The 16,655-nt window shown below is 31.9% G+C and overlaps 1 protein-coding gene across 1 annotated transcript; it reads left to right on the top strand.

Annotated features, from left to right (window-relative positions):
• The first annotated feature begins 1,874 nt into the window (after window positions 1-1,874).
• Window positions 1,875-13,419, top strand: LOC134719160 (probable serine/threonine-protein kinase roco6). Its single transcript, XM_063582137.1, has 7 exons — window positions 1,875-1,946; window positions 2,462-2,719; window positions 3,755-4,192; window positions 6,263-6,402; window positions 7,758-8,951; window positions 10,310-10,793; window positions 13,112-13,419. Exons 1-7 carry the CDS (start codon window positions 1,877-1,879, stop codon window positions 13,144-13,146), a joined length of 2,619 nt encoding a protein of 872 aa, XP_063438207.1. The 5' UTR covers window positions 1,875-1,876; the 3' UTR covers window positions 13,147-13,419.
• Window positions 13,420-16,655: the final 3,236 nt, after the last annotated feature.

Raw genomic sequence — 16,655 nt, 5'->3', positions numbered from 1 at the left:
CTTTTACCCAGGCTATAGAGCTATCGCGAAAACTATCATTTCTTTTAAGAAAATGAAACGAGTGAAATTCAGCTTATAATAAAGGCAGTGTCTGCGTCATGCAGGTACGCGTGGCATAATTGGACTTCTTAGGGTACGCATAACCGCCAAATATTCATATATTATTGGATAGAGATAATTGTGTATTAAACTGGTAAATTATCAAAATAAGTGAAACAAAAATATAATTCACAGAGAATTTAAGATATGAGATGTCAACATACAATCAGTAATCCGATTTCATTTTTACTACATCCCTAATACGCTTTTGTAGAAACGATCCTGGCTAGTTTTTGAATATTTGTCTTTAAATATTAACTATAATTATAGATTATCTATGCATATATATAACAAATTATTTATTCAAATAAATTAGTTCATCATATATAACCGTGACTTAGTTTTTATTTTAAATTCTAAATATGAAGACCTGAAACGGAATTAGCAAGCAATTATTCCGGCGTTCTAAATGAATATATAATTATTAATTTGTTGTTGGTCCAGAGGTTGTTGGTCTAGATGTGAAACTTGTTGTCGGTCCATAAATTGTTGGTCTAGAGGTGGAATTTGTTGTCGGCCCTGAGGTTGTTCGTCTAGAGGTGGAATTTGTTGTCGGCCCTGAGGTTGTTGGTCCAGAGGTGAAATTTGTTGGTCCTGGGGATACGGTAGTTGGTCCCAGTATTGATGATTGTGGTGTAGTTGGAGGCATTGCCCTTGACAAACTTTGGCAAGTTTAAATATAATAAATTTTTATTTAGATTGTTTTTTTTTACAATGCCATCAATAAACAGATTATATACCCGTTCATTATGTGTTATTGCGAACCACAGAGTTGTCTGCTCTTGACCAAGGTATTTAAACTTTTGTAAGTTTACCTGTCCCATTGAATCAATACTATAGCAATTGCTCTCTGTGTAGTTTATTCATTTGAGACCTTAAATTTCTTCTTGGAGAAATCTATCGTTCATTGATTAATTTACCTGACCAAAAAAATATCCTCGTTTTTGGTTGAAATACATGTATAAACTGCATATGATACAGTATTTATTCAATATCAATAATATATTTTCAATCTGTACATTATAAACACTGATTCAATTATAAAAAAGTTTATTTCGGATTTCCAATAAGTTAAAGGAAGATTTGCATTCAGTACAGCTTTCATTGGTTGGACTGTATACTTCAGACATCAGACAATTCAATGCAATTACACCAAACCAGTCATATAAAATATATAGGCCTTAAGTCTGTCAAAGGAGGTTATAAATGATTTGTGACAATGCAAATACTAGATTTTAGAATATAAATGAATAACGTTAACCAATGAATTCAAAATACTAATATCTATTCAAATTCACAAATAGGTACTGAATAAACAACATGTAAATCATTAAATAAAGAAACATGAAATTTATAGTTTTAAAAAAGGGAAATAACAATGAACATTCTAAAACTGATTATACTAGTAAGGGAGACAACTACATATGCACTTTCATATTTAGTCAACATGCATCACTATGCATTGTCTATAAATTATGTGGCAAAGAGGAATGATTTTGTTCAATACAATGACTGTACCTGTTATAACAAATAGATGCAAACAACAGAATCAAAGATGGAAATAAGTAAAGAATTACGGTCCATTCAAGATAAGTGTCTGTGTCTAGTTAAAATAAGTTGTGATTGAATTACGCATTTCAACTTTATGTAAAATATAGAATTATTGTCCTTTAAACCTAGTGGCAGGTAGAAAGGCTATTAAAATATGTGTATTAAACTATTTGACAACTTTTAACATTGGGCATTATAGTTTATAGCATTTTTTTTGTAGACTGCCATGTCAAAGACATCCCCAGAAGTAACTCTTGACACCCATTTACAGGAACCTGCAGCACCAGTAGTTGAAGGTGGTCATCTAATGTTAATTATTCAGATATCGGCTGAAATGATTTATAATTACCTGTTTCTAATATACATAAACCTTGATATCTGCTTATAATGTTATAATGAAAAAATATAAAAAAAAACAACAAATTGATGGGAAAAGTGAAGTAGGCTATTGATGAAGACCGATTGATTACAGATCACCATGATCACATTAACTTTAAAATTATTCTCATCTAATTTATACTTTCTTCAACGTGTTGAATATATTTTGGATAATCATTCTTACTAGTTCCTCTCACAAGGCATGTGACGTCAAAATCATTCTTAATAGTTGCTGTCACAAGGCATGTGACGTCAACTGTTCAACATAGTCATAAGGCAACAGTATGATACCGCTGTTCGAAATTCATAAATCGTTTTGAGAAGGCCCTAATATGAACTGTATGTCTTAGACCTAATATGTATACATCGGTAGAGGAGTATGACCTCTTACTAATGACGTTTTAGGATAAACATTTATTTATTTACATTTCAGACAGCAAAATACCAGAACAAATAAAAAAGATGGATCATGAGTCGATTGCCATTTATCTGAACGCCCTTGAATCGGGTTCAGAAAGAAGACGGGATATAAATTTAATAATTGTTGGAAAGAAATCTGTTGGAAAGACTTCCTTAGTACGACGATTGTTCGGGGAGGAGTTACAAAGCGTAAAAAGCACAAATGGTATAGAAATTCATCGGCGGAGATGTCGAATAAATCTAAGTAACTGGGAATGGAATAAAGTGTTAGGTAAATATGCGATTTTTTTCTCACTCTCGTTTTACATGTTTTATTTATTGCAAAGTTATCATAGAAAAACTAAAACATAGTAAACATAATTTTAATCTTTTTTTTAAGTTCTGTGTATGCTGTTTTTATGTATTTACTCTTTTTTTTTTCAGTTCTTGGAAACACGTTTTTGCTAGACCCTAGTATGAACCGTATGTCTCAGACCTTATATGAATATTCAATATTTAATTAATGGAATTAGAGATAGGCATGTTGGATGTAATTTAAACTAAAATACAGACTAATGATCTCTACTACATTATCGTAACATAATATTTATTCGCAAAAACGACTATGCTTAAGTAAACTTATCCTCGCATATATTTTATTATATATAAACATGTTATTTCTTTTTTATAATTATACTGTTTTCCAGTGTACTCTTTTATACTTGAGACTTAAAAAGCTGTGTAATTAGGATTTTTTTTTTATTTTTAGTGCCTGCTTTTCATGTTTATATGATCTTAAACATCTTATTAAAAATTGTTCTCAAGAATGCAATCCAATCAGCGCAAAAAAAACCTAAATGAAATTTCCATTCAGATGGTTGTTTGGATTGAGTGTTGTATAAACCCTTTGGCAATTTAATCCTTTAGCAAATGCGCTATTTCTACTGTAATTTCATTATTTCAATTACTCTATAGTTGTTACTGTAAAGATTTTATATGAAAATAACATTTTATTGATATCTATATTTTTTAAATGCAGATACTCTTATTCGTTTGATGTGTTTGAGCTTTGATTTTGCCATTTGAATACAGACTTTCCGTTTTGAATTTTCCTCAGAGTTTGGTATTTTTGTTAATTTACTTTTTTCTTGATATTGACCTTATGCCTTAACAGATTATTGTTTATGTGTTTAGTTTCTGAGAAAGGGGTGAACGTGGTTTTCTTTATTGTTTCTTTATTGCAGAACATATGCAATCGGTGAAGTTTAATCATAACTTCCATAGATTTCTCCTATACTTTGAACACTTTTTAATATTTTTTTTGTAGATACAGGATTAGTGAAAGAAACAAGTATCAACAATAGAATATTGCAGTCAATTGTCAAAAAGATGCATCAAGATAAAGAAAAACCAAAGCATGACATATTGGAGATATCTTCATCAGATCAGATATCAACAGATGATAATAAGGTCACAATCACCAAAAATATTGAACATGACGACGAATCTCAACCTAAAATGAATTATCAGTTTGCTTATCCGGAGATTACAGAATCGCCGTTGTCTAATCTTGCAAAGGATGAGCTGTTAAGTATAATCGGATCTGCTGTAGACTTACAAGACGAAGACGGCTATGCAAATTTAACAGTGTGGGATTTTGCTGGTGACATTGAGTATTACAACACACATCAAACGTTTTTGAATTCAGAAGCAATTTTTCTTGTCGTAGCAAATTTACATGAAACAGATGACACATTATCCTACGGTTTGTAAATTCAAGATATAATTATACTAACCGTAGATACCAATTATTCTTGATGTTCAGTTCATATAAAAACAATGAAACTAAACATTTAAGACAACAAATTTCAATACGTGGCTATTTTGTTAATGATTTTTATTATTTGCTCTAAACGACACTACTTTTCGTGTTTCATTTAATATAGCCATTTGCTATCTTCACTTTCCTTGCATTTAGAAATTGACAATGGGGATCGGATGAAAACAAGTTTGTGACAAAAGAGATGACTTAGCTTCCCAATTGTTCTTTCATTTTCTATGTAGCAACATTCTAGCAGTGTCTTCCCATGAAGTATATATCTCCAAATTGATACAATATTCTAGGACTTGTATTTCCCATCATGATGTCCTTATAAGAAGGTTGCTGCTCACAAAAAAGCTATCAAGCCAAGTGTCAAAGAGGTGCAGTTGAAATTATCCCTTCTAAAAATTTACAGACGCCATCAATAGTTGGTTTAACGTTATTGAATATCAGTTTTAAAGATGATGACAGATATGTTCCGAAAGTCGTAACTACAATCCTGCCACTTTTTGCCTACCGAATAAAAATGATCACCAGGTTTTTAAATACACGAACAACACGACGGGTGCACATGTAGAGTAGAATCTTTCGTGAGTGTATGAAATCACCCCCGGTTTTTGGTTGGGTTTTCTGTTGCTCAGTCTTAAGTTCTCTACGTTGTATTTTGAATATTATTGATTGTCGCTTTAGTCTTTGGCGTTCTTTGTCATGTCTTTGTCAGTTTATTTTCGTCTTATGATTATAAATATACGTGTAGCTAACCTATTTTATATAGTGCTTACAAAGATATCACCACAAATGTTGTTTTCTTCTTATCTCATATAAACATCCTTTGTTATACGACCGCAAATATCTTGGGTTGTCCGAAGACAATTGATTTCCAAACAATAGCTTACATATTAGTGATTGGATCTTGATGAAATAATACCACAAGGTCTCATATAAAAAAATGAAGGTTGGGATTGATTTTTGGGGCAATGGTCTGAACCAAAACAAAACTTTTCTAATACAAATGTATCAATTGTTCATTTCTTGACCATATTCAATGGGATTTAATTTAAAGGCTAGAACACGGTGGGTTCTTTATTATGCTTAATGTAACCGTATCTTTAGATTTTGGATTTTTTGCCCCGTGTTTAAATTGATCCACATTGAGGACCTATGGGTCCAAATTAATTTAGTTTGATTTTAACAACATTGTGGTCAATGGTGTGTGTTTATATGCTTAATTTAACTATGCAGAACTTCATGGTAGGTTTGTTTATAATTTTGGAAAAAAATATTTTTTAGAAAGCTTTATACATATGTGTCAAAAATTTAATCAGAATCCAAATTCAGATCTGTATCAAGCTTGAATGAATGAAGTGTCGATTTTCGCCCAAACTGTTTAGGGTTCGACCTCTTCGCTCTTATCAAGCTGCGCCCCGCAATGCGTTTTATTAATGTATAGCGTTTTGCTTTCTGTACATGGAAAATTTACGGACTCCATCATCTAATTGGCTTTATTACCACAGATTACCATAGACATGTTCCATTTGTAGTTACCACAATATCGTTCTATTTACGTCGACTCTGACCTACAAGTGAGACTTATCGCCGAATTTGTACCTACCACAAACAACAAGACGGGTGATAAATGTGATATAGGATCTGCTGCGTACCCTTCTTGAGCACCTCGATTCAACCCTGATTTATGCAAGGTTCATTTAGTTCTCTCGATTGTGTTCTATATAATGTTGTGCATACTTTTGTCTTTTCTTTGGTTTTTTTTTATCTGCCCGATCGTTATCGCTTTCTTTTTGATTGATGAATTTTGATTTGTCCGTGTGTAACTTTCGCCTCTTTTTAAACACTGATTTAAATAGTGATATTTTTTACTTGCAATATTATAACGGTCTGCAGGATAAATCATTATATATTTTTTTATTGAATGAAGTAATTATATTCTTCAGACACATTTCAAGTGCAGTCATCCACCGAAATATTTAAATATTAATTTGTCTTTCATCACAGGCACATTCAATTTCTGGATGGATACAATACATTGTTATGGAAGCATAAATGACAAAACTGAAGCTGTATTGCTCGAAGGAGCTCACAACCTTCTAGATCCACCAGTTATTGCAATTGGTACACACAAGGACAAATTTCAGGTATTTATATCAAAGTAACAATGGAGTAGACATGTTAATTTAGTCTCTGTTTATAAAAACTTGACGACTGAATTTGCGCCTTTGAAAATATTTAGGTAATGTTAACTTGTGTTCGTATAAAAACGGTATTCTAGTTAAGTTTAGACTATGGACATTGGAAATACTTCACCAATGTATTTGATCTATAAGGAACAATTAGATCAAGTTTGCCACGACGTCTTACACATCTAACGGGCTGTTTACGAATCGCTGATTCAATGTTACATTAGAGCGCAGTTTAAATAGAAACTATCGCAATTGTTTCAGTCCAGCTTGTATAATATCTATTTCATTTTACTGTAGGAATATGTACATTTGTCATATTGATAACAATGTATATATTTTTCTGTCCTGACGGTCATGCTTGTCAACGCTGATTGTTGTTTTTGTTTTTAAAGTTGTTCTCAAGGACATTTTTTGAGTGAAGTGTGAATGAGATGATGCTAGCAGTACTGGCCTATAATTGCCTTTAAATTGACACATAGTTAATTTAGAAAACCAGTGTTTTACAAGTCAATAATATTGCAAATAAATTGACATTTAATATGAAAAAAAAATGTATCAATTTTGTATTAGTAGTTTTAGTCTCTAGTCTAACATTGCCTAACTCTAAAGACATTTTTACGGATGTTACGATTTGAGTTTCCTTTGGTATTGACAAGGTTTATCAACATTTCCTTATTTGTCAAAATTATGATTATTCAAGTCACTAGACGGAGTAATGTTCACCATCAATTTGATTTTTACAATTACTATATACACTTTTTTCTCTAAGCATGTGTTTGTGTCTGCTAATTTCAATAAGTGGTGTTTTATCACTCATTCTTAATTTTTGTCAACTTCCGTTCTTAAATAGTAACAAACTTTTTGCCCCAGTGTTCGAATCTTTATGAATATAGAAAATAAAAACTTTCATTAAAAACCCAACAGTATGCAGAACACAATGTTCATAGGAAAATTAAAACTGAGCAACATAAACCCCTCTGAAAAACTGGGATTATTCTCAAATGCTCTGTGTGGGTTAACAGATGCTGATGAAAAACCCGTACCATATAGCCGGCTTAAAAACATCCCGATTGGAAACATATGAAACAATTCAATGCGAAAACTAACAGCCTAACTTATATCAAAACAATTTACGAGAGCCAGAGTATTTATACATCCGCTCTAGAAAAAAGACACAGAAAAGTACAGATATGAGAATAGTAATAGTTACTGACAGCCAAAAACATGTCATACGAAATCATGTTTCTAAGACTGTTTAAGTTAAATGATAATGAAATAATACAATATCACTGTTTTTGTTTTTGCGAAAGGACGAAGAACAATGCAGAAAACGTCTCGAATCCTACACTGATAAAATATTTAAAGATTCCAAGCTTCACCTGAGATCAATACACCTGATATCCAACACAGAGGATGAAGAAGATGCTTTTGGAAAATTGAGGAATGATATATTTGCCACAGCAAAGAGTAGCGCAAATTGGAATCGAGAATACCCTGTTAAATTTATTCAGATGGAAAAAGCCATCAACTCTGAACTTACGATCGGAAAACAAATAATTTCTTTTGAAAGAGTAAAAGAACTTGGTGAGAAAATACCACTTCCGATAACTGATGACAAGGAGCTTCATCTCTTTCTCAGGTATCAACATGAAATAGGTAACGTGATATTTTTTGAAGACATTCCGTCATACATCATACTTGATCCCCAATGGTTAGCAAATGCCTTTACATGCATTGTTACAGCCCAGCAGTTTCAACTGGAATTACCACACTTACAATGGAACAACTTCAAACAAACAGGAAAGATGGATCCTAAGCTATTGGAAGAAATATTCAATAAACAATCAGCAGACATGAGGATTCATAAAGAGCATATACTGGAAGTAATCGAAAAGTTTGACATTATCATCTATCCATTGCTACTAACGGAAAGTGGAAATGTACAAAGGGAGCATAGTGTTTTTTACGTTCCGTGCATGCTTCAAACATTAAAAATTAAGGATATTGATGTATTGTTTAACGTTCCAAATGCTAGCAAATCTACATGTTTGTGTTTTGTCTTTAGTTTTTTACCGCCGTATCTAATCAGCAATCTGATTGTCTCTTGTCTACGAGAATATCCTCTAGCAGTGGTAAAGGGCGAGATAGGCCTCTTCAAGGATTGTTGTGTATTCAATATTGACAGAACTGGCTGTGCAAAATTTGTATTAGCAAAGAGTAGTCATATGATTCAGCTGCAGGTATGGCAATGGGATGAAGTAGATACAGAGGTTAACCAAACTGTTTTAAAAATTGTCGAAAGAGAAATCAACAGAATTATCAACACGCGATACAAGTTGAAAACGGTATCTTTCGAGAAAAAATGGAAGTGTGAGACTACCAGTTTCTCCTTTGACACAGGATTCCTTGAATTTGATCAAGTACATGATGGGGAAAATTATTATTGCGAAGAACATGCGACAACTCATAAATATAAAGACTATTGGTCTGGTGAGAAATCAAAGGTAGTGTTTCTATTTGCTTAAGATTATTTTCATTTAGTGGGCATATATATTCCTTTGATGTGTACTTGTTGTTAATGTCAGTATCAGTGTTGACTGGTTGTGATAAAGATAAAAGTATTGGGTCCATTCGCAATTGATATGCGCGACTGTACCACGTCAGGATCTACTGTCAGTTCCATTCACAAAATCGTGCATGATTTTGTTTTCTTCACAGACATGCACGTGTTGTTTTGTTAATTAAACGCTTGTCATTTTGTATCTTACTTTTTTGTATCAGTAAAGATAGTTAAGTTTTTAAGATCGACTTTGTCTAACTAGTTATCAAAAGTACCAGGATTATACTTTAGTACGCCAGACGCGCGTTTCGTCTACTTAAGACTCATCAGTGACGCTCATGTCAAAATATTTATAAGGCCAAACATACACACTTTTTACATTTTTTGTGGGACCTTCAAATAAAATAAAGGTTGCATTGTAAATATATGAATAGCTTTTCTTAGATCAAAGAACAATGTGCAAAAAAATATAGGTTACCCTGGGGTCTTCATCGATTCATATCTCTGTTCCGGGTTGAAAAAAACAAATAACATGACACGGAAAATATCACGAAAAGCGAAAGTAAAACAATTGAGTTATATCTATTTAAATGTTTGAAATCAGAAATGAACTTTCAGATAATTTACAGCAAGCCTACAGGCTTTACGCCCACACCTTACAATTTGTTTAAGTGCCTCCTTTTTAAGCATGTTAAGTGCTTTCCTAAAATTAGTGTGATCGTCTACAGGATTAACGCTGTATAACGAAAATATTAATGTGATTTTTAAGCAAATTATCCATCCTATTTTACTTGTTTATGATCGTACCATACTATGCTATATGAACAATAAAGAAATGTTACTGACCGGTATATTGCTATTATATTCTGAGTTGGGTCATGTATGTTCAAGGCAGAAGTAATGCAATGCATGTAATAATGCATCTTCAATCAATTGAAAAGAACGCCATGTTTACTTGGTTGTGTTAAATATCATAGCAGCTTGAATAGCCCCTATGTCCTAATAGAAATACTTCTAGTATATCTTTAAGAACATTGTGCTTTGTACAAATCTCGCATGCTTGCAATGATATATATATATGTATATCTTTTTTTTTTTTTAATTATTCAAATAAATTTGACGTAATTTTGAATATTCTGACGTCACATTGAATTTTCTGTCTATCATTAATTCTGTGTTCTATCCTTTTTCTCTGTCCCGGTGTATTTACTGCCTTGACTATTTGTAAGGCTACCTACCTGTTAATAGATGGCAATTATATAGCATTAGTTTGTATCATTACATATTTCATTGATATTATAGCCTCCCGGTAGATTAAGTAGTGAGGAACAGAATTACGTCAGAATGTCAAAGATAGTTCTAGAGGTATTATCAGGCGTTTTATACGATCGCTTATTCTTAGATACAAAGACTGGAGAAATACTTGATCGTAAAAAGTTGGACATAACAGAAATGTGTAAGAAATATTGTGCTTTAAAAATAAACTCTCCAAGTAAAGGCTTTAGGAAAATAGAAAATGTTGACGAGATTTCTACCATTGAAGATACTATTGGTGACGACATTCAACGGATACGTGTGATCAGAAATGAAATGCAGCATTCTTCTGTCTTTGCATTAGATGACACACGATACCAAACACTAATCACTATAGTTCATGATATGATAACTAGATTTGATCAGCGTAACAATCCAGCAGGTGAATCCTACGTAAAACGATTAGACGAAATCAGGAAAATGGAATTAGAGACCAGGAGTTTCGAAGAGATAAAAGAAAGAATGAAAGCAGGTAACTTAAGTGATATATTTTTCATGTTTGAAGTACAGGAACAAATCCTAATTCTTGAAAGACAGATAACACCACACTAAAAAATTAATCGATGGAAAAGAGTACAACAGTAAAATATTACTACACAAAACAGTAAAACCAATGCTTTGAAGCCATAAACAAACGTTCCCCTTCGTTCTCGGCTATTGACCATTACGATCGGAAAACGGGAATACAAAGGTTTATCCTGTTTACATTTCTTTGTTAACAAAGTTAGATAAACTGCAACTTTCAATTATAATAAGGCTTAAATTAAAATATTGATTGCTTGCCATTTACCGACCGACCCTATAAATTCGTTGCGCCTGAAAATCTTATATTTGTATTTCCCGCTCAAAACTATTTTATCCGGAATTTTCGGGTTTTATCTTTAACTTATAAGGTCCAGTCCGTTTGGTATCACCTGCGCGTTTGACATGAACACTTGCAACTGAAGTTTTAAAGCATTTGTTTGAAATCGATGTTCAGCATGTGAACGCTTCCTGAAATCATGATATGACGTACGCTACTCTGTACCTTTATACTTAAAGAGCAGGGTTCATTTACAAAAAAAGTTCGTTTGATACAAAATTATCAACGTGTGTACAAACTAATTTGAAAACGGACGTTGTATTCTATGTAGGGATGGCCTTTCGTGATCCGCAGATCAGAATGATTATGTTAACGATGTCGCTATATTATTTATATCTGACATGAACCAAAAGTGACAAAACCCTGTAAAGTGGAGAATATCTGGCAGTAAAATCGCCAAGTTTTCCATACAGGGCATTTATAAATGCGATGTAAAATACGTGAGTCCTGACAATTGTCAGAGTTTTAAGTCTTGTAGCATTTTTTATTGGAAACAAAGGCACACACGATGTTTTTAACACTCTACGGACTTTTTCTACTAGTAATTTATGTCTGCCCGGACATATCGTATCAGTACAAAGTTATCTTTTACAGAAAATCTTCAGGTAAGCACACAAGATACGTAGTACAGAATATAAGTTCCCGGCATATAAACGTTGAAGATATGCGGCACAGCTCCATATTTTGATATTTGAAAACAAAATAGTAGTGCATATGAATTAGCTTCACATTCTACATATTTTTTTTAAAACTAAAAGTCCCAGAAAAATTATTTGCTAAAACAAAACGGACACATATGACATTATGCAGAGTTTGTATCTATCAAATAAAATATTATACCTACCTGCCTACCCATGACAAATAATATACCGAGCCAAGTTGTTTTTTTGGGGAAAAAATATTTTACCTATCTACCTACCTACCCTGTTTCAAAACATAGGGTCGGAAAAGGGCAAACAAACATTATTTTAATTTAGGCCTAAGTCTCATCAGATGATATAATACTTTTCTAAAACTATTAGAAAAATGCTTGTTTTTATACAGAAAAGACAAATAGGAATTCAAGTATACAAAACCAAATATATCAACCCCGAATTTAGAACACCTAACCATTTGTATGCATGATGTGCTTGTCATTTGTGTGACGTTTTGTATAATATGTGTAGATAGTGTCCATTACATTACCTCATAATCAAAACAAATGTTCTTAAACAGCTATTGGATATATCTAGACTTAAAAATGTCAAAACGATATTTACGACTTGTGTTTTATACCTTGTTGATCTATTTCACATATTTTTAATTATTGTATTGTATCTTTCGACGTAAATTATTTACAAGTTGTATTTTTATCACACAACCTGCTACAGACTTCAAAGACAATGCTTCAATCTCTTTTCTTAAGATAATGAATCGTTTATGTCTAAATTTCTTTAACATCAATAAAAAATTGATGTTTCATCGACTTGGTAAAAATTGAAAATGTTTGATGACGGAAGCGACTGAAAGCGAGTATCGTCAAGAACAGGGCGACTTCTTTTCGCTTTTGGGGGTCGGGGAAAGCGAAGTGACGGTCGGGAAAGCGACTTCTTCGCCCACTTTGCCTGGTAGCGTATATATTTAATATGCTTCAGACATGTATATTATGTATACGATTTAACTGTAGTTCAACATCATTTAGATGCATACAAAATATGACAACATCCGGAAAAATCAAACAAATACTTAACTGCATCATCAATTCTAACTTAAAATGACTAATAATACATACAACAAATCATCTGGATAAAGCGACAACACAATTAATTTATTCGTCATGTTAAGGTAAATGAATGTTGCTCTAATTAGGTACATTATAGTATCTCAGTATCGGATGCAAACACGTTTTACAAATGATTTTTTGACAGAATTTATTTTGAATTTTTCAGAATTGATGGAAAAGATTCATGCAGTTTTCCGATAGTGTGGTATCTGATGATTTGAACGATATTTGTTAACTCATTTTTGTATACACCATTTGCAGTCAATGGGATAAGTATTGAATATGTGAAAAATTTGCATATTAGAAAAATGAAATGAACTACTCAAACTATAATTTACTAATTAAATTGACAAAAAAGTCAATGGTAAACAATAAATATAAACCCAAAGATGTGGTTTGAAAACTCTCCATTCGAGTCCCAATGTAATAAAAGTAAACTATAGGTCAAAGTACGAAGCCGCGGCGCACACCAATCAGCAAACTATAAATTATAGAGACACACATATGAACCAAACCAACAAACCACATCCATCGAACAATAAGTTACTGACTTAGGACAAGCGCATACAACTGCAGAATGTGTTTGATATATTAACTAGTATTTCAAGATAAGTTAAAAAATAGTTGTTAATCAAAAAGTTAAATCATCAATATGTTTTATCATGAAAAGAAAGCTTTGTGTCGAAAGTTGTGAAATCAAGGATCTTTGACATAAAATTGCTATAGGAGGCATTTTGATTTTTTTTGTATAATTAGATTCTTAATTTTAAGCTAGAGATGTCCATCAGAAACCAAGGATTACGTCAATGCTTCATTTAGATCATTATAACAACGTCTCAATTCAACTATGTGAAGATAGTCGAAGTTAAATACGTATCACAATGTGTTATTGACCAGACACTATATAAACGGAGTCGTTTATGGCATTAACCGATTCTGATTTTATCGCTTAAGGTCACAAGCACACTGTATCTTATTATATTCTCAGTTAATGCAATTTGTGTATTGATTCTGTATACCTATTATTATTGATTCTTTATATCTATTATTATAGATTCTGTATACCTATTATTATAGATTCTTTATACCTATTATTACTGATTCTGTATACCTATTATTACTGATTCCGTATGTACCTATTATTATTGATTCTGTATACCTATTATTATAAATTCTGTATACCTATTATTATTGATTCTGTATACCTATTATTACTGATTCTGTATACCTATTATTATAAATTCTGTATACCTATTATTATTGATTCTGTATACCTATTATTATAGATTCTGTATACCTTTTATTATTGATTCTGTATACCTAATATATTTAATTCTGTATACCTATTATTATCGATTCTGTATACCTATTATTATTGATTCTGTATACCTATTATTATTATACGACCGCAAATTTTGAAAACTAATTCGTCGTATATTGCTATCACGTTGGCGTCGTCGTCTGCGTCGTCGGCGTCGTCGTCATCGTCCGAATACTTTTAGTTTTCGCACTCTAACTTTAGTAAAAGTGAATATAAATCTATAAAATTGTATCACAAGGTTTATGACCACAAAAGGAAGGTTGGTATTGATTTTGAGAGTTTTGGTTCCAACATTTTAGGAATTAGGGGCCAACAAGGGCCCAAATAAGCATTTTCTTGGTTTTCGCACTATAACTTTAGTTTAAGTTAATAGAAATCTATGAAATTTTGACACAAGGTTTATGAGCACAAAAGAAAGGTTGGGATTGATTTTGGGAGTTTTGGTTTCAACAGTGTAGGAATTAGGGGCCACAAAAGGGCCCAAAATAAGCATTATTCTTGGTTTTCTCACAATATCTTTAGTTTAAGTAAATAGAAAATAATGAAATTTAAACACAATGTTTATGACCACAAAAGGAAGGTTGGTATTGATTTTGGGAGTTTAGGTCACAACAGTTTAGGAATTAGGGGCCAAAAAGGGACCCAAATAAGCATTTTTCGTGGTTTTCGCACCATAACTTTAGTATAAGTAAATAGAAATCTATGAAATTTAAACACAAGGTTTATGACCATAAAAGGAAGGTTGGTAATGATTTGGGGAGTTTTGGTCCCAACAGTTTAGGAATAAGGGGCCCAAAGGGTCCAACATTAAACTTTGTTTGATTTCATCAAAATTGAATAATTGGGGTTCTTTGATATGCCGAATCTTACTGTGTATGTAGATTTTTAACTTTTGTCCCTTTTTCAAATTGGTCTACATTAAGGTCCAAAGGGTCCAAAATTAAACTTCGTTTGAATTTGACAAAAAAATAATCGTTTGGGTTCTTTGATATGCTGAATCTTAAAAAGTACTTAGATTCTAGATTATCGGCCCAGTTTTCAAGTTGGTCCAAATCGGGGTCCAAAATTAAACTTTGTTTGATTTCATCAAAAAATGAATAATGGGGTTCTTTGATATGCCAAATCTAACTGTGTATGTAGATTCCTCATTGTTGGCCTTGTTTTCAAATTGGTCTACATTAAAGTCCAAAGGATCCAAAATTAAACTTAGTTTGATTTTAACAAAAATTGAAATCTTGGGGTTCTTTGATATGCTGAATCCAAACATGTACTTAGATTTTTGATTATGGGCCCAGTTTTCAAGTTGGTCCAAATCAGGATCTAAAATTATTATATTAAGTTTTCTGCAATAGCAAGTCTTTTCAATTGCACAGTATTGCGCAATGGCAAGAAATATCTTATTGCCAAATATTGTGAAATAGCAATTTTGTTTTTAATTAGAGTTATCTTTCTTTGTCCAGAATAGTAAGCAAGAAATATCTAATTGTAAGAATTTTTTTATTTGGAGTTATCTTTCTTTGTCCAGAATCAACTTAAATCTTTGTTATATATACAATATACAATGTATATTCACTTTTTACTACCAACTGATAAATTGAAATAATCTTTACCATTCAGTGATAACAAGCAGTTTTTTTACATCTTAATATTTTATGATGTATTTAAATGAGTAGTTATTGTTGCAAACTCCATTAGAAATTTTAATTGAGATTAGTTTTGGAATAAGGGAAAGGGGGATGTGATTAAAAAAATTGGGTTCAATTTTTCTCATTTGAAATTTCATAAACAAAAAGAAAATTTCTTCAAACATTTTTTTGAGAGGATTAATATTCAACAGCATAGTGAATTGCTCTAAGAGAAAACAAAAATTTTAAGTTCATTAGAACACATTCATTCTGTGTCAGAAACCTCTGCTGTGTCAACTATTAAAATCACAATCCAAATTTAGAGCTGAATCCAGCTTGAATGTTGTGTCCATACCTGCCCCAACCGTTCAGGGTTCAACCTCTGCGGAGCATCTGGTTGATTCTGTATACCTATTATTATTGATTCTGTATATACCTATTATTATTGATTCTGTATATACCTATTATCATTACTTTTACTTTTAACTGTTTAACTTTTTCTGTTTTGTAATTGTTTCATCATTAGTATTATTGATATGAGTATACCACATCAATTATGTTACACATGTAGTGCAGATAGTATCAAACATCAATTGTATCATCAGATAACATCTTTTCTCGTTTAGTTTGACCGTTATTGAATTAAATGTTAAATGTTAAGTAAATCAGTTTCTCAAAAGTCAATGAATACACCATGTTCACTTGAGTGTATTTTAAATGCATAATTTGTTTTATATGTATATTATTTTTTTCAATTTCACTGT

The sequence above is a fragment of the Mytilus trossulus genome, chromosome 5 (assembly GCF_036588685.1).
Source record: "Mytilus trossulus isolate FHL-02 chromosome 5, PNRI_Mtr1.1.1.hap1, whole genome shotgun sequence".
NCBI lineage: Eukaryota > Metazoa > Mollusca > Bivalvia > Mytilida > Mytilidae > Mytilus > Mytilus trossulus.
This window is presented reverse-complemented; position numbering and strand designations above follow the sequence as displayed.